Below are 19,557 nucleotides of genomic sequence, written 5' to 3' on the forward strand. Positions count from 1 at the left end.
ATGCAAATGAAACTTAAAAGTTTCATATAATTCAATACTATAAGAAGAAGAAGAAGAATATACTCTTTTTTAAAAAAAAAAAAAGAGTAACCTAATCATTAGCCATTAACTGCTCAACACTTTCTACAGGACAGCCCTTCAAAATCCCCCTTGTCTCCCGGTTTTCTCTTCACTCTCAACAGTAAGACAACTTGTGCCACGTTTCATTAGTAATTCATGGCTTGCCGTGAAAGTGCAGGGCCAGCACTACTGCAGACCGAAGACAATGAATATCTTATTAGGAAGAAATTAACAAATGAATTGTTGCCCGATCAATAGGTGTTGAAGAGAAAATTACAATGATAGTAAAGCCTAAATAATTTATACACAAAATTGATTTTTTCATTACATTAATTATTCTTTATAGCACACATAAGGAACCTGGAAAATAAAACTTTCAAGGCAAAGAAATTTATCTGCGGTGGTATTTCAGGCTGAAGTCTAAATTTACACGAGAAAAGTACGGCGCATGATAATTCACAAATATTTTTAGATTCAGATGCATCAAATACGGAGTGAAAATAAGGCTGACAGAAAAGAGCAAATATCGTCAGAGCCCCCTGAGATGAATTATCACGAGCAGGTAATGTTGTTGCTGTTGTTATGTGCCATCAACTCCCCCATGATTCACAGCGACCCCAAGAACAACAGGTCTGAACCTGCCCTGGCCTGGGCCACATCCTCGTCTCTGGTACCTGTGAGGCTGTGGCTCCGGGCACTGTGCTCATCTCTCTTGCTGGTTCCCAGGGTCTGGTGCTGTGCTGTGAACCAAAAAGCCTGGGAGTCTCCAGAAGTTTAAATCCACCAGTTGTTCTGACGCAGAAGCATGAACCATTTCCTCCGGTTAAGATGCAGAGTCTAGGAAATCCGGTGAAGAAGTGCGATGAGTCAGAACTCATTTGATGGCAGTGAGGTGTTTTCTTGCTTGTTTTGAAGGACTGCCTGATGTTACTGTGTGCCACTGATTCAACCATGCCTCACGGTGACCCCACGGACAACACAGCAAACCATACCCTATTCCACCTCATCCTCGCAATCTCTGTCCTCCTTGAGTCCACTCTAACAGTCACTGTGTCAACCCATCTTGTTGTTGAAGGTCTTCTCTTTCTCTGACAGCCCAAATAAATGTGCATCAACAAACAAATGAATTGAGAAACCATGGTATAATCACTAGATGGAATACGAGCAGCACTCAGGAGCAATGATTTAATAAAATAACTATATAACATGGGAGAGGCTAGAGAGAATTATGCTGGATGAACTAACTCAGTCTCATAAGGACAAATACTGCATAAGACCATTACTGTAAAAATCAAAGAATGATTTAATAAAAATCCATAGGGGGAAGAGGAGGGGGACAGGGACACCAAGGGATGAGAGGGGGGTAAATCACAGAGTAGCAGAGTTTGGTGGGCCTAGAGAGGGAGTGAAAGAATTAGGAAAGACCCAGTGGGGACCTGAAAAGATGAGATGATAGTGGGCACAGATCAACACTGATTAATCTCATAAAACACCTATGAGAATTATTGTACAAAACACAATATAAATGAACGAATGTGTGAAAAACAATGTATATAGTGAAACAAATCAATGATTCCTGTGTCAAGCATGTTAAGATACGTCATTTAAATATGCTTCAGTACTTCATGTCAGGTGAGCTCCGGGCTCATCACGTTTTCACAGAAAGGTGCGTACTCTTATGCCTCTTGACACATCCTATTGACTCCCAAATAAACAGAGAAACAGCGTTCCAAAGTAGTCAAAAATTAAAATGAAACTTAATTTTAAAAAATTTCAAGCATGATGCACATTTTTCTCTTGTCTCTCCTTTTAAATATTACTTTTTAAAAAATGTTAGTTGTTGCAAATAAAACTTATGTTGGAGAAAAAATATCTCATAAATATGTCTTTGCAAACTACCAGCCAGTTTTAGAAGATGCTTTGTCATATCTAAACTAGTACTGTTACATAACTTCAAATTAGTATTGCTGCTGCTGCTGCTGCTGTTGTTGTTAGGTGATGTCTAGTCAGGCACAACTTACAGTGATGCTACTATGAACAACCGATCTGAACTCTGTCCTAACTTCAAACAGAATTCCCTAAAACGTAATGGGCACTACTTACTCTGCATGAGCCACGCTAGTGGCCTGGTCAGGACGTGCTGCTCAACCAAAGCCAGACAGACCTCTCTGGTGAACTGTATCCACTTGCCTCCCCAAGGCAGAAGGACGGAAACCGTCTAGACGGTCAGCTAGGAGATGGTTCCAACCTGACAGCCATGAGTTGTTTCTTGTTGGACTGACTGTATCATAACACGATTCTAGCTGCTGAAATCCATCCCTGCTACCAACCAACTGGCTTTGAAGCACTAAACAGAAAAATGACAGGAGCTGGCATTCTGACTGTCACATACCATCAACACTCACGGAAACAGTAACAAATCAAACAACGTCTTGGAGTGGGGAAAAGTTGCAGCCACAGACTTGGAGAAGACACTGAAGAGCAAGGATGCCATCTCATCTGTAAAGACTAAGGTGCACCTGACCCACACCCTGTTATTTTTTCAGTCGCTTCATATGCATTTCAAAGCTGGACAATAATTGAGACAAGACGGAGGGACTGAGGCCTGGGAAGCGTGGAGGAAATGGAGACTTCCAAGGACCGACAAATAAAGAACAGACAGAGTGTCTTAGAAGCAGCAATGCTTCTATTGCTCAGCAAAAAGTCAGCTGTTTACGGGTCCTACTCTTCTGGCAACGGATCCTCTGCTGCCTTCACCACTACTCCTGTGGAGCTAACAACCCATGCAGAGCATATGAGACGTAAGTATGAAAACTGGGTGTTTATTCTCAGTCTCTTACACAGAACTTAACGGGAGCAACAGATGAAATGAGTTCTAGAAACCTAATATTGAAGAGACTGAGCAATCATTCTGCATTTTCATCCCTCTCACCTCCACCTGCCCAAATCCATTCCCCACCTTTCTCTTCCTTGCTAATGTCCATGAAATGCACTAGATATCTTCTGACACCTCCAGGTGAAGCTGCCCAATACAAGACAACGCAAGAGGATGGGCAGATGGGAGGAAGATGGTCAGGATATTTCTTCTCTGCCTCAGCTTCTTCGCTCTGGCAATGGCTGCTTTCCAAAACAACTACAGCCAAGTCCCTCGTTGGCTCCTTCCGGTTGCTAAGATGAGAGTTTCTGACAGACTTCTGCAAATACCATAAACTGGGACCCATTCTGCCTCCCACTGCCACAGGTCCTGTGGGGTGAACAGCATCTCCTGGCTGATTCCTACAAGGTACTTTATACTCTAGTGTCAGTCCCCCTAAGCCTGGATATATCACTATAACGTGGTATTGTCATTGTTGTGTGAAGTGTCAATTCAATCTCCGAGCAACACTCTGTGATGAGTGAAACTGTCTCATTTGGATGAAATGTCTCATTTGGGTGAACTGTCTCATTTGGGTGCCCTAGGCTGCTGTCTTCACAGGAAGGAGAACTGAAGGTGCAGCGGTGACAGCACTAAGCTGCTAACGGGATGCATGGCTGTGGAAAAGCCACCAGTCACTTCCAGGATAAAGACATGGCACAATGCCAGCCTCAGAAACCCTACAGGGCAGTTCTACTCTGTCCTGGAGGGCCACTAGGGGTCAGAATCAGATTGCAGAAAGTGAGTTGGGGTTTTGCTCTTATGACTGTCTCTAACTCTTTCCAAAAGTCAATCATCAAGTCTTTTCTCCCCTAGAACCCACTGTCCCTTCAAAGTTTGAGTGTACACCAGTGTTCACTGCCAACAACCAATATTTTGAAATGGTAACATGTTATATATAGAAAAACAGTCTGTTAATACAATAAGTCCCTGGGTTGGAAACAACTGAACCAATCCTTACTTGCAACAAATTCTTCATCACAATCACCCTCACCATGCAGCTCTTAAATCACAGAAAGGGCTCTAAGCCTTCACATGCATCATATTAAGGCTGAAAAAAGTCCTATGCACCTGTCCCAACTTACCTACAAATTCAACCTGATGACACACTTGGGAATGGATCATATTCATAACACCATTGCCCAGGAATTGCCTGTGAGTGAATGTCGAGTCAAAGTCATTGTGGAGTTAGAATCAACTCATGGCAGACCCTCCAGGGTGTTTTCAGAGGCTGTAAATCACACGGGAGGAGACTGCCCACCTTTCTCCCACCAAACAGCTGGGAGATTCAAACCATCTGCCTCTTGGTTAGCAGTGCAAAGCCTTACGCACTAGGCGACTAGAGCTTCAGCAATATTTCAACTCACTAGGGCTTGGGGTCTGACAGCCTCTTGGATACTTGATTATTTCCTCCAAATTCACTGATGAGACAAACGATTCCATACAAGAGAAATTACTGCCCTCTATTTTTAATCCTACCTTCTATCTGATTCCGTTCTTTTAGGACCCATTTTTTTCTTTACCTTGAGTATTTCTATTCTCCTCTCCTTCCTCTGTTGTTGTTATGTGCTATCAAGTGACCTACAACTCACTGTGTCTCTGTGTACAACAGCCCTAAACCCTGCTCTATCCTGTCTTACTGTCTCTGACACACGAACCCCCATTACCCTAGTCACTGAATCAATCCATGTCATCGAAGGTCTTCCTCTCCTTCACTGTCCCTCCTCCCTGCCAAGCATGACGTCCCTCTCCAAGGACTGGTCCTACCTTGCAATATGTCCAAAGTATTTCAGACAAAGCTTCAGAATCCTTCCCTCTTCTGGAGCATTCTGCTAAGATACACTCTATGTTATCACTGACTAATCTCTCTTCATAGGCATGTCACCGTGTCCTTTACTGATCTTAACTTCAGAGTTACACACACACACACACATCAGGTTACTGCATATTGTTTAAAATTGTACCTACTTTTTTTCCTTAAGCATACATTTCACTCTCTAGGTAAGTCAATAAAATTCTTTATGTTTCTAAATAGAATCCATAAAACATAGATATCATCACCTTCCAGGTTCAAAATTATCCACTGAGGGGAGACCATTCATTCATTGCTTTGGAAGAAAGACTGTCAAATCTAACAAATACTAAGAATGTTAAAGTGGTTCGGATTTCTATCTTCTTATGTTTATAAAGAAACTGGAACAGAGATGCAGGCAAACATAAACATACAGTATTCAATGTGCGGTCCTGGAAATAAATGGAATGGTACTTACCAATAAAGCGTCGTAAGATATTAAGGATACAAACGAACTACAAATATTTATGTGCCTACAGGCAACTAATTCAATTTCACTGTAGAATTGCTTCATTTATGAATTTAATTGTATGTGTTTAAACATTTTTATTGCTGTCTCATTAATTTCCCATAAAAAAAAACACCCTAAAGTTAAGAAAAGAAAGGCTGTGAGTTATCCACTCTGCACCGTTCACTTGTGCTCTCTGAAATTCACAGCATCTGAAAACTCAGCCTTCATTTTTCCATCTGTGGCTTTCCTTTTGCCCCACAGCTTGCAAAATCCTTTTTCTATTACTCAAGATGCAAGGTTCGAGAGTCAAACAGGATGGCAGAGGTTTACCTGGCATCTTAATTTTTTACTACCATGCACCATATACAGCTCGAATCAATTCCATGAGGAAATAACAATAGGAGGACCTTACATGAGTGCCACTGCACGGGTCAGGCTCAGTTCTAAGGGCACCATGTGTGTTGTTAAAGCTCACTTAAAAGATGATATTGTATTATTACTACTCCCATTTTCCCAGAAAAAGTAATTAACCGGCTTGTCTAAGATTAAACCAGATTCGATTCGTGTAGCTTTATTTCAGAGTTCAACATTTTCTTGGCTGTCCTTACAAACCGGACCTCGGCACTCGTCTCCAGTTTCTCACCAGCTAAGCAATGCCGTATTCCAATTTCTCTTTAGGACTTTCTCCCAACTCAGACCCCTTATCCACGCTCTCCAATATCACAACCTCTAGCCACCACCACCATAACCCTCTGGATTTAACCTGTCAAATCTAGAACCTACAGTATACATATTTCCTTCCTCTTAATCACATCAAGGTTCCCACCCTGTTTATGCCTATTTTACTCTAAAGAGAGAACGAAGGAGGAATTTATTCTCCCAAGAGGCAAGGTGGCAACTTGTAGCACACGGTCTAAGGAGCCGGCAACAATGAGGCCATAAGCCTTCCTCCATACTTGTACAGAAAGGAGCTGACATCTGGTTGATCATGAGACCTAACTACTAACAATTGCTATTTGCACTGGAAATAAAGAGTCATAATACACAATGTTTGCTAATTCCATCTCTTGAATGACCACAATGTCATCAAATTATGCTGGCATTTTTGAAAGATGCTCTAACACATTAATAGATATGCTGATACTAATTGAGAATCTTCTACTGAGTAATCTCTGTCCTAGGCTTTATGTGTGGTGAAGCAGAGGGTCAGAGAACGAGGAGCACCCTCAATGGGCTGTGCTGGCCCAGGGACTGCAAGAATGAGCTTACACCTTACAGCCATCCTGAGGATGGTGTGTAAGGCTGGCTGTTATCTTGTTCTGTTCGATGCGGGCTCACTATGGGCAGCAGACAATTTAACAACGACCAATAAGGTGACAAATGCATTTTTTTAAATCAAAAAAGTCATTTAGGTAACAATGTATATTTTATTGGTCAACTGTATTTCCTGGAGGGAGTATCAACAAGTGAAACTGTCTAAGTTAAAAATGTTTCGCTTCCAAGCCATAGAAAGTTTTGGTGGCCTAGTGGTTAAGAAGCTATGCTGCCATCCCAAAGGCATGCAGTTCAAATCCACCAGCTGCTCCGCAGGAGAAAGATGAGCAGTCTCCTCTCATGTGATTTATTGTCTCTGAAAAGCCACTAAAGAAAGGGTCACCTATGAGTCGACAGCACCTAAGAAGTTGAGAAATGTTTAGTATTGTTCCCAAGTCATAGTTAAACATTTAGCTCTGGTACAAAGAGACACTAGCCAATTAAAAGGAGCAGAATGTATATATAACATCCGCCAGCGGACTCACTCCAAGATAATGGATTGCTATAAATTAATATTTGGATACCCCACTTAATCGTTTTTATACTGAACCTATTTCTTGGTTCAGTAATTTATTTCTTGACTCTTAAAATCACATTAAAATGTGCCAGTCTCAATTCAACCTGTTTAATTCATTATTGAACATAAATAACACTCAAATGCCATCAGCCTACAACTGTCTTTGGTCACAATGAGATGATGATAATAATTAGCTTTGGGGAATAATATGAAACTCTAAGACTAAGCAATTCCACATTTTTGGTGCCTAAATGTCCTAGCTTCTCATTATTATATGGACATTTCAGTTTCTCTAAAATAAATTCAATCAAAAACCCCAAGGATATAATAGATGGGGGGAAAGGCATAAAAATTAACTACCTATTACCATTTACTACTACTAGCTTATATTTGCACCACTAGGAAAAAAATAAACTGAATGAGTTTAATTTAACCTCTTTCTGATTTATTAGCAAATATTGGTGGTTTAAACCAGAAACAGTGCTTTAAGAGGCCCTGTAATGAACATTTAAGTGTGTTTGGCTTATAGACAGAACAATCTTGTATTTCCTTACTTTTATACTGCACACAAACATGATAAAAATTAACCTTCTTTGCAGTTCAACATTTCTAATTAGAAGAGACATCAAACAGACTCTACTTTAGAAAGCAGAGGAGGCCATAATATTCTAGATAGCCTTTGAATCAAAACTCTGTGGTCTCTTTATATATTTTATCCTGCGGTCTGAAGGGAAAGCAATGATCAGACAATGCTTCAAAGGGTTTTGTGGCAAGTTGTGTTCTATTTTCTCATCTTGCCCTCTTATGCTTATTACAAAGCAGCCATTCTACTGTGTGGGACATATTTATTGAATTTGGTCTCGAATGTTTAAAACGATTCTTCTTTATATTCCTATCATTACAGTGTGCCTTGCCAAAAGCTGTCCTGGTGGAACTATCCAAAAATGCCTGAGGACTGACTCTTCCCCCCTCCACCCCCCACCCCACTATCCTTGTTTATTTTCAATTTCAAGTAACACAATTATTATTGTTGTTGCACACCATCGAGTCATAACTGACCCACGGCTGACTCTCCTTCAGGTTTTCAGAGGCAGTTAGTCACACGGGAGGAGAATGCCTATCCTTTTCCCACAGAGCACCTCGTGGCCTCGAACCGCATGCCTTCAGGATTGCAGCGCAGTTTCTTGGCATTAGGCCATCAGCGCTCTTACCACTTGTCTGTCGGTATGTCTGGTGACGTGGGTGTCACTGTGATGCGAGATGTTATGCCATCGATGTTTGAGATTAGTAGGAATATCAATCGAGATATTTCAACAAGCAAATGGAGCCCAGGATGTGCTCACGAATCTGTACCAACAAACTTGGAAGACAATCCAACTGAATGGAAGAGATCCATACTTGTCCATATTTAAAAAAAGAAAAGTGATCTAACAGAAATGATACGAGTATCATGAATATCACATGCAAGTAAACTCTTGAACAGAGTATCAGATATTTAAGATGGATTCAGAAGAGGTTGTGGAACAAGGGATATCATTGCTGATATCAGGTGAATAAAACAGAGTGTGCCAGAAAGATGTTTATTTGTATTTTCTTTTCTATGCAAAGCCATTTCACTAAGTGGATCATGACAAATTATGGCTAATGCTAAGAAGAATGGGAATCCAAGACATTTAACTGTGTTCATGCAAACCTCTACATAGATCAAGAAGCTATTGTCTATACAGAATAAGGGAATACTACATGGTTTAAAATCAGGAATAGTGTATCTCAGAGTTGGATCCCTTCTCCATACGAACTCAATCTATATCCTGAGCAATTCAAGAAACTGGACTACATGAAGAAGAATGTGGCACCAAAATTGCAGGAAGACTAAGAAACAACACACTTTGTCAGATAACACAACCTTGCTTGCAGAAAATGAAGAGATTTAAAGCACTTCCTTCAGAAGATCAAAGACTACAGCCTTCAATATGAATTATATTACAACACCAAGAAAAAGAAATTCCACATGAGCTAGCTATTCCACTCCTTGGAATATACCCCAAGAAAATAAGAACTGAAGCACAAATGGAGAATTTGTACATCGATGTTTATAGCAGCATTATTCACCATCGCAAGAACATGGAAACAGCCTGTCCAACCACAAAAAAAAAGGATTAAGAAATTATGGTACATTCACACAATGGAATACTATGCAGCAGGCAGGAGCAATGATTTTGTAAATTATTACCTAACTTGGGAGGGACTGGAGAGCATTATGCTGCGTGAACTAACTCAGTCCTACAAGGACAATTATTGTATAAAACCATTATTTCAGAATTAATTTAAGAATACAAAGTGGGTGGGAGAGGGTGGAAGCAGAGGGATGAGGATGTGCGGAGGGGGGTATTAATCATGGAGTCGCACAAATTGATGAGTGGGAGGTGGAGGAAATTGGAAGAATCTGTTCTCGAAAACAATGTATTCAAATTCTGTAAATAAATCAGTACAAAATTTTTTTTAAAAACCCAGAAGTACTGAATTTTGTTAAAATACTATCCAGTTTCACATGGTACAACATCAAATGTAGAAATTTAAAAAAAAAAAAAGTTCCCCTCACCTACTGGACCCACCATGATAGATGGGAGGGAAAATGATGTTGTCAAAGATTTCCTTTTACTTAGACCCACAAGCATTATCCTGATAGCAGAGATCAAGAAATCAAAAAGGAGGGAGCTCTGGTGTCCTAGTGGCAAGAAGCTGCACTGCAATCCCAGAGGTGGATGGTTCAAATCCACCAGATACTCTGCTGGAGAAGGAGGGGTAACCTCCTCCTGTACCAGTCAGATCTGATTTGATGGTACACACACAAAAGATAATAAAATAAATTTTTTAAAAAAGAAATCAAAAAGGGTGTTGCATGAGGAAAATCTGCTGTCAAGGATCTCTTTAAAGTCCAAGCCAAGGATGTTAATTTGAAAACTAAGATGAGTTTAATCTAAGCTAAGACATTTTCAACTGCTTCTTAAGAATCTGAAAGCTGGATAATGAATAAGGAAAACCAAGGAACAGATGCCTCTGGACTGTGGTAATGGCAAAGAGTACTGAATATATACCACGGACTGCCAAACAAAATCTGTCTTGTAGGAAGTACAATTGGGGTACTATTTAGAGGCAGGGATGGTAAAACTTCACCTCATATATTTTGGACTTGTTGTCAAGAGTGGCCAATCCTTGGAAAAAGACCTCATCCTGGGACAGCTTGAAGGTCCAGTAAGGTCAAAGGAGAAGAAAATTCTTGAAGAGATAAACTGATGCAGTGACTACAACCATGGGCTTGGGCATGATGGAGATTGTCATGATAGAGCAGGACAGGACAAGGTTCAGATCGGTGGGTCAGAGGGCCTATCCGACTCGATGGCAACTGACAACAAGCACAAGAACCCAGTGGCTGACCCAAGAGCTTCAGTTGTGGTATCTCCCCTTCTAATAGCTGATCATACATGCACAGTACACAGAAGAGGCTGTGATCCAACGTGGGCAGAGAATCACAGCTGTTCACATGCATTATTGACGGAAGGAGTAGGCTGAAGTTGCACGCTGGAAAAATCAGAAGCATTCCTCATGTTTCCAACTAGAGCAAGGAGAAAACCTGCTTTTCTCTTGCCGGATGGAGCCATTAGATGTGAAGGCCATTTTTCTATTTCATGGAATGAGCCAGTATGATAGAATAAGGTCCATATGCAAAGAAATGAAGGGAGAGAGACTCGAAATACATCTATTCATTCTGAATACCATGTTTACCCATATTTTTCCTGTTGTCAGATTATATAAACTCATACATAATCCCTCTAAGTGAAGTTAAAGGTGTTAGTATCCCTTGCAGCCCTAAGAGTCCTACAGAATGCAATATACACAACATTCCAATGGAATCAAGGTCATAATAGAGAAACATTTCCATCCCGCCTTACCAAATGATAGGAATGGAATCTCTCTAGCATCTTTTAAGAATGGAGGTGATAATTAATATCCTTCTTGGTAACTTAAATATAAGGTCCATGTAAGTCTGAGCCTATATATGTCTGGAGCAAAGACTCCAAAATCCTTACTCTTGCCCATTAAGTAATCAAAAAAACCGGGGCTACTGGTCCCTGAGAAAAATAGGGAGAAGGCAGCATAAGTGGCAAAAGCAGCAGAAAGACTTATGTGGTTGTTAGGTGGTGGGGTTATGTGATATCAAATCAGAACTAACAATTAACTGAGCTCATCAGTGGGTTTTCAGACGCTGTAAGTCATGGAAGAGATGGGTCATCTTTTTCTCTTGGAACAGGTACTAGATTCGAACCATCTGTTTTGGGGTTGGCAATGCCACTACTTGCCCACGAGGCCATCCGAGCTCCCTAGAGAGAGCTGTTGTTGTTGTGTACCATCTAATTGGAAGTGACTCAGAGCCAACACTCCAGTGGGTTTTCAGAGGCAGTAAATCACATGAGGAGTGTATTGACTATGGATTCAAACCTCATACCTTTAGGTTGGAAGTACAATTCCTTACCACGAAGCAACCTGAATTTAAATACCATCTCAGGAACAGGTTTGAGGCCTTAAGCACTGATAAATGAAGAGCAGATGAGCTGTGAGAAAATATCAAAAATATCATCCATGAAGAAAACAAAAAAGTCATTTCAAAGGGAAATCAAAAGGGAAGAACTCTTTCAGCATTTCTTAAGCTGGAGGAACTGAAAAGCCAGTTCAAGCCTCGATTTGCAATACTAAAAGATGCAATGAGCAAAATACTAAACAACCCAAGAATCATCAAAAAAAGAATACACGAACTAAAAAGGAATGGCTGACACAGAATCGTTTCAGGAAGTAAATATAATCAAGGGGGAAAGGTAATAAAGAAGAAACTCAAGCTGCTCTAAAGCATTTGGCAAAAAAATAAGAGCCCAGGAATTGATGGAATACCAATTGTCGTATTTCAACAAGCAGTTGCAGCCTGGATGTGTTCACCAGATTGTGCCAAGAAATCTGAAGAACTGCTAACTGGCCAACTGAATGGAAGAGATCCATATTCATTCTCATTCCCAAAAAAGGTGATCCAGCAGAACATGGAAATTATCCAACAGAATCATATCACATGCAAACAAAATCTTACTGAAGTTGTTGTTATGTGCCATTGAGTTGCTTAAAATCCATAGCACCCTATGTACAAGAGCCCTAAACGTTGCTCTATCCTATGCCAACCTGGCCATCTCTGACACACTCATTCCCACCACCCCAATCACAGAATCGATCCATCTCATCGAGGGTCTTCCTCTCCTGCACCGTCCCTCTCCAAGGACCAGTCCTTCCTTGCAACATGCCCAAAGTATGTCAGACGAAGCTTCAAAATCTTTGACTCCAAGGAGCATTCCAGCTTCACCTTCTCCAGGACAAACTTGTTTGTTCTCCTAGCAGTCCATGGTATATTCAACACTCTTCTCCAGCACCACAGCTCAAAGGCATCAATTCTCTATCATCTCTAGTCACTTCCAACTCTCTGAAGCTGAAGATTATCCAAAAAAAACAGTACATCGATAGAGAATTGCCAGACAACGCTGAGTTTAGAAGGGGCTATAGCACTAGGGATATCACTGCCAATGTCAGATGGATATTTGGCTAAAAAAAGAGCATCAAAATGATGTCTTATGTTTTATTGACTATGCAAAGGCATCTGACTGTGTAGATCACAACAAGTTATGGCTACTATTGAGAATCCCAAAATATTTTATTGTGTTCACACAAAACCTATACTTAGATCAGAAGTCACTGGAACAGCACAAAGGAACATTTATTGTTGTTGTGTGCCCTCGAGTGAGAACTGATCCACAGCTGACCCTCCAGTGGGTTTTCAGAGTCAGTCAATCACACAGGAGGATCATTTTCTTGTAGAGCAGCTGGTAGATTTGAACCTGGTGCCTTTGGGGTTGCAGTGCAGTATCTTACCACTAAGCCACCAGAGCTACATGGTTCACAATCAAAAAAGGAGTGTATGATGGATGTATCTATCCTGTCTCCACATCTTTTCAATCCATATGCAGAAAAGTTCATTTGGGAGACTGAGGATCTTATGAAGAAAAATGTGGCATCAGGTTTGGAGGAAGACTCATCAATAACCGGTGTTAAACAAAAGTTGCAATCTTGCTCACTGAAACTGAGGGGAACTTGAGTTTGCTGCAGAAAATCAAAGACTGCAGCCTTCAATATGGATTTCATCTCATTATCAAGAAAACAAAGATCCTCACCACTGGACCAATTGGTAGTATCTTAACATATGGAGAAAAGATTGAGTTTGTTAATTATTTCATCTTGCTCAGGTGCACAACCAAAACTTTTGGCACCAGCAGTGAGGAAATCAAAAGATGAGTTGCTTTTGCAATGTCTTCTGTAAGAGACCTCCAGAGTGCTAAAGAGTAACAATGCCAGTCCATGGTCTTGTCACTGGCTTGCTTAGCGTTGGATAATGAACAAGGAAGAAAGAACACTTGATGTTTTTAAGTTGTAGTGCTGGAGAAGAGTATTAAACATATCATGGACTGCCAAGAAAACAAACAAGTCTGTCCCGGAGAGAAAGAAACCAGGTTGCTCTTTGGAGACAAGAATTTTGAAACTATATCCCACAAACTCTGGGTACGCTGCCAAGAGAGAAGAGTCCTTGAAGAAAGACATCACACTTGGAAGGGGAGAGAATCAGCACAGGAGAGGAAGATGAGATGAGATGGACTGACACTGTTACGTTAGCAATGGCAGGCAAGGTTCAGAACCATTGTTCAGTCAACTCAGCAGCACACAAGAGGCTACCAGAGCTCCCTCAAGAGAGGAGGGTGCTAAAATCAAGATGATCTAGGAGAAGCCTCCATATTACAAACAAGGTCCATTTCTAAATCTATTTCTAAATCAAATTTATACTTAAATAAGAACAAAAAAAATACAGTTCCTTTCTAATGCCCTCTCAACATTGGCCTCAGTAACTAGTGTACTTTTTTTTTTATGCCTCAAAAAAGTTTCAAAACATTTCCAGGTATATTAAAGCATCCTTAATATAACAATAAATTTTTAATATTTCACAAAGCAGCAGTCTTTTGTAATTATGAACTTGTTATTACACTGTACATGTCACAAAATTTAAATTTTAGGCACAGTTATTTCATTGCGATCCTGTATGTAAATCGGACATTTACCCAGTCGTTCGTAACTCAAGGACTGCCTGCACATCACAATTTTCCTTCGAGTCAGCCCTATTCGAAGTAGAACCTTGTTCCCATTATGTAGCAATAGATTATCTGCCATTTTGCATTGTGGAAATGTACCTTCCATCATCCAGCATAATCTAGTTGACTGTAGAATGCTATACACAGACATTACAATGACAGACAACTAATTCAATCTTCCTGGCTGGGAAGATGCCACTGTTAACATCTCTTCAAATTCTTTCAGATAGCTTTTGATGCAGAATATCTCATACAAGCCAGAACTATTCCTTCCTGCAGTATCTGAAGGAGGAAAATAATTGACAATTATTGAGAAAAGGAGAGATAGTAAGGAGTAAAGGAAAACGGATTATAAGACGCAGCATAGAAAAAAAATACTACCACAAAATTCAAATAAACAAGCAAAAAAACTAGGACAAGGTGATTACCCAACAACTTGTGATTCAAAGAGAAATGAATGTTCATGGTCTAGAACTAAACAAATAAAATCGCTTTTGCAATTGAAACCATATATTTAAATAGCCAATATGGAATTTTCCTATGTCGCAAGGTAAAGTGATATTGAATACTTCCTACTCAAGTGAAACCTCATTGCTTGTAATTTATGCAGGTCTGTTGCAGCACTGGCTAATTTCATCACTAAGAAAATAGCCGATTATTTCTAGAAGCCATGTCTTACTCGTATTCTTCAAAAAATCTTCACCAAAGGCTTACAGACACATTAGAAAATAGAACCAATATAGCTCTCCCTGACTGCAGAGTCTTTAGAAGTGTCTCCAACTTCAAATTACTTAATCAGGCAGCTCTGGTAGCCTAGTGGCAAGAAGCTGCACTGCAATCCCAAAGGCATGCAGTTCAAGGCCACCAGCTAGCTGCTCTCCTGGAAACGGATGGACATTCTCCTTTCGTGCAATTAACCTCTGAAAACCCAAAGGAGGGGTCAGTTCCAACGCCACAGCATACAACAACAACAAATTATTTCATTTTTATCTCTAATCTCTAATAGACGGGGAAAGGCAGACCTGCAAACTCTCTGGGGTCATATCATACTTACTACATAAAAGTATAAATGCAAAGGGTATTGTTGTTATGTGCTGTTGAGTCGTCTACAACTCACAGTGACCCTGTATACAGTAACCCTGAACTCTGTCCTATCCTGAGCCAATCTCACTGTCTCTGACACACCTGCCCCTGTTATCCCAATCAGTTTGTCAATCCATCTTATCCAGGGTCTTCCTCTCTTTTCCACTCCCTCCAACCTTCCAAGCATGATATCCTTCTCCAAGGATTGGTCCCTCCTGGCAACATGCCCAAAATATGTGAGATGGAGCTTCAAAATCTTTGCCTCCAGAGAGCAAATTCGGTTTCACCCTCTCCAGCACAGATCTGTTTGTTTTTTTGGCGGTCCATGGTATGTTCAAGACTCTTCTCCAGCACCACAACTCAAGGGCATCACTGTTGACTACAATATAGCACAGACTGTACTCAATGGAAAAATGAAGTTTTAAGCAAAATACAGGGGCTGATTTTAAAATAATAAATAATTGTTGTTGTTCTGTACCGTCAAGCTGCCTGTGACTCATAGCGACCCTAGTACAACAGCTCTGAACCATGCTCTATCCTGAGCCAACCTTATTGTCTCTGACACATCTACCCACCACTACCCCAACCACTGAGTCAATCCATTTCATCAAGGGTCTTCATCTCCTGCACTGTCCCTCCACCCTCCCAGTCATAATGTTCCTCTCCAAGGACTGGTCCCTACCTGCAACATTCCCAAAGTATGTCAGATAGAGATTCAGAATTACAAGCCTTTAAAATTAAACCAAAACCTAACTAAAGCCACCACTGTTAGTGCTGACTGTGACTAATAATGAATCTACAGGGCAGAGGAGAAGAACCCTTTGGGGTTCCCAGGGATAATTCTTTTCTGGATTGGACGATCCCATCTTTCTCCCATAGAGTAGCTGTTGCTGTTGTATACTGTTCATTAAGAACTGACTCACAGTTGATCCTCCAGGACGTTTTCACAGGCAGTAAATTGAAAGGAAGTAGGACTGTTCCTCTTCCTCCTGTGCAGTAGCTAGTGGATTCGAACCACTTGCCTCTGGCTCAGCAGCACAACTTCTTACTACTAGGCCACCAGAGCTCCCCATACAGCAGGTAGCTTGGTTCAAATCGCTGCCCTGTCTGGGTTAGCTACAGATAGCTTTAACCACGACACTACCAGGGATCCTTAAAATAGACTCAAGAAGGCATCTAAGGTCTTCATTCTAGCTCCAACTACTTTCTTAATCTAACCAATTTCTATCGAACAAGGAAAGGAGCAGAAAGGAAATAAAGTATTTGAAAAACTGCCAGAGTAAAAAATCACATAATGAAATTTTGCTCATTCTTGGAGAAATGAAGTAGAATTAGATGCTTCAGTGGTAGTGAATTCTACAATCTGGGTAGCTTCCAGTAAATGAAGCTTTCCCATAATGTCAAATGCAAAAGCTATCTGATATCAACATATTGAGCTCGAGTTTTTAAATTCCTATTTCCTTACACCAAATTGTTTGAAACCTTTGAGATAAAAACTTCAATAAACTAGTGTTCCAAGCTTTTAATATTTTAGTCCCTTGAGCAAGCATGTCAGATTAATTTTCAAATTGTAATGGGCAGAAAGAACATTCAACCAAATTCTTAAGCCCACATCTCTCTCAAAGGATGTTAATAATGTAAGCAGTTTCATTGGCTATTAAGATTTCAAACTTTCCTAATACTCAGTAGTATTACTGCTTAAATGGGGGGGGGGTGTGGAAGGAACAGAGAAAGGCTTTCTATGCTGAAAGGAAGGGATCTTGCTTCGATATCATTTCCATCTAGCAATCAGCACACACTGCCAGGCACACAGTAGGCAATGGATAGGCCATTCTGGATGAGCTGTTGGAACAGCCTAGGGAGAGAATGGAAATCCAGCTGAGACCAGCAAGAGTACATATTCTGTTCCGACCCCGGAACAAAAGAACATTAGGGTTATCGAGGTAGAACAGGAATTTGAACGTGTATCTTCAAAGCTGCATCAGGAGGCTGTCTCCTGAGCTGGCGGACAGCCATCCAAGAGCCACTTATCAGGGGATTATGCTCGCCTCTGACTTCACCATGCCTGGAAAACTCCATCTCACCTGTGACCAGCTCACCTGCTCCAAGCACTGGCTTTCCACTCACAAAACTGAAGTTCAAAATTTGACCTGGTTGATCTAACCGAGGCACAGTCACAAGGGCATTCCAGTGGCGTCACCAGGGGAGGGGAGGAGGCCCAGACCTGCACCAGGTGGCAAAGTGGGGTGGGGGTGGGGTGACACCAAAGTGACTGGCTAGAAAATGTTTGTGCCGTTTCAGCAGAAATTTATTATTTTTATAAAAACACCCCTGTAGTTAGTCATAACAACAAAATCGTATGGTTTTTTTTCTTTAAGTCGAATTGAGAAGTATCAGTATACCTAGCAGGCTAAAACTCTATGCTAATTTACTTTGCTGGACCCTCCAATGTGCTCTCAGCTGAGCTGGCATCGTCCAATTGCAGCGATGCTTCAGATCACGTGGTTCAAAGCCTTCTGCACCTGGCTATAAACCTGGCTACTGGTTGCCCAGCTGCTTATGTTTATAGTTGCTGATTTTGCCAAATTTTCTGCTGCTTTAGTTGCAACGTTGTGCTATTACCTTCTATCAATACCTTTTTTGTGACTTACACAGTAATTTTTTTTAAAAAAAGGAGAAATATTATAAAAGGCGCCTTCTCAGTTGCTTAATAGTTTTCAACTAATATGATTCAATGCCGAAAGAGTTGACAACATAACTTTGGTTCTGGTATGCAAAGGATCTAAGAAAAATTACATTGAAGCAATTTATAACCACATTTATCACATGGCATCCTCTTTATAAAACTGATGATGAACCTTATTAAGGATCCCGTAGGACCAGGTACTGGAGGTGGTCAGAGGGTGTGGGGAGGGACATCATGAAAGACCACACTGGCTGACACCAATCTCCGTGACGCCCACAGGGAGGTCTGAGGGCCATCAGTTTGAAGAGAAAGAACAGGGGGCTAGGCGGAGGTGGGGGGGGAACAAAACAAAAAAAAACAGGGTGGCTGTGGGCACCTCTAAAGGTGAAAGGTGGTGGGAAGCAGGAGGGCTGGGGGAGGGCCAAGTGAGAGATGCTCAGTCCAAGGCCACTCACTGTCCAGAGGTTCCTCAGCCCTCTGTCCCCGGTGCTGGAAGGGGGGGCGGGGGAGGGGACCGAGCGCGGGACCGACCCGGTCAGGGCACAGGGGAGGGCAGGGAGGTGGCGGGCGGTGAGAAGAGGCAGGGACAGTACCTGGTGTGGCTGTGGTTGCGGGGACAGTCCTTCTTCTCCATGATGGCCGGCACGCAGTTGGTGAGCTCCGTCCAGTCGGCGTGCAGCCCGCAACTCCAGCCGGTGGAGAAGCGGGAGAAGAGCCAGGTCTCCTTCTTGCCCGGCCGGTGGCAGGTGCACTTCTTCTGGCCGGCCTTGCAGCTACACGGCTGCTCCAGGCGGATGTTCTTGACCAGGTGCCGGCCGAACGTGGTGCCCCCCGTCTTCTGGATGTGCAGAAACACGATCACGTCGCGCCCCTTGATGTTGAAATCCACGAAGCGGGTCAGGTCCTTGAGGGTGAAGTTGAAGCGCGGCACGAAGCGGGGCAGCAAGCCGTTCTCGGGGGCCTCAGGGTCCGGCTCTTCCTCCTCCTCCTCTTCCTCCTCCTCCTCCTCCAGGTCCCCCGGGTCCTCGTCCTCATCCTCGGGCGCCTCGGCCCCCCGCTGTCCCTCGGGGGGTCCCCGGGGCGGCGGGGGCAGCTGGGGCCGCCGCTCCCACTCCTCCGGCGGCGCCTGTGCCCGGCGGGCGGCTCCCCGGGCGGCGGCGGCGACGGGCGCGCCGGCCTCCCCGGCGCGGGGCTGGTCCCCGAAGTTGGTGCAGGAGCTGGTGCAGGAGGGGGACACGTACTGGTACATGATGACCACGAAGAGGAGCGTGAGCACGGGCGTCAGCAGCCACTTGTTGAACCTTTCATCCATGGTCCCGCTCTCAGGCCGGCAGGCGCAGCGGCGGCGGCGGCAGCGGCGCGCACGGGCGCCGGCTCGGAAGTTTCGGGGACTCCGGGGCGCGGCTCAGAGCCCGCCGCTGCTCCATGCCCCTGACGCCGAGGCGCGG

General features: G+C 42.5%; 1 protein-coding gene across 1 annotated transcript in view; it reads right to left on the reverse strand.

The window, feature by feature from the left end:
* The window catches only part of HS6ST3 (heparan sulfate 6-O-sulfotransferase 3), a 1,181,693-nt gene extending 1,162,272 nt beyond the window's left edge, over window positions 1–19,421 (reverse strand). Inside the window, exon 1 of the mRNA XM_006879568.1 lies at window positions 18,703–19,421. Coding sequence (XP_006879630.1) covers window positions 18,703–19,421 — 719 coding nt within the window. The remainder of the gene's footprint in view (window positions 1–18,702) is intronic.
* Window positions 19,422–19,557: the final 136 nt, after the last annotated feature.

The sequence above is a fragment of the Elephantulus edwardii genome, unplaced genomic scaffold (genome assembly GCF_000299155.1).
Source record: "Elephantulus edwardii isolate Elephantulus edwardi_28Jun2011 unplaced genomic scaffold, EleEdw1.0 scaffold00004, whole genome shotgun sequence".
NCBI classification, from domain to species: domain Eukaryota; kingdom Metazoa; phylum Chordata; class Mammalia; order Macroscelidea; family Macroscelididae; genus Elephantulus; species Elephantulus edwardii.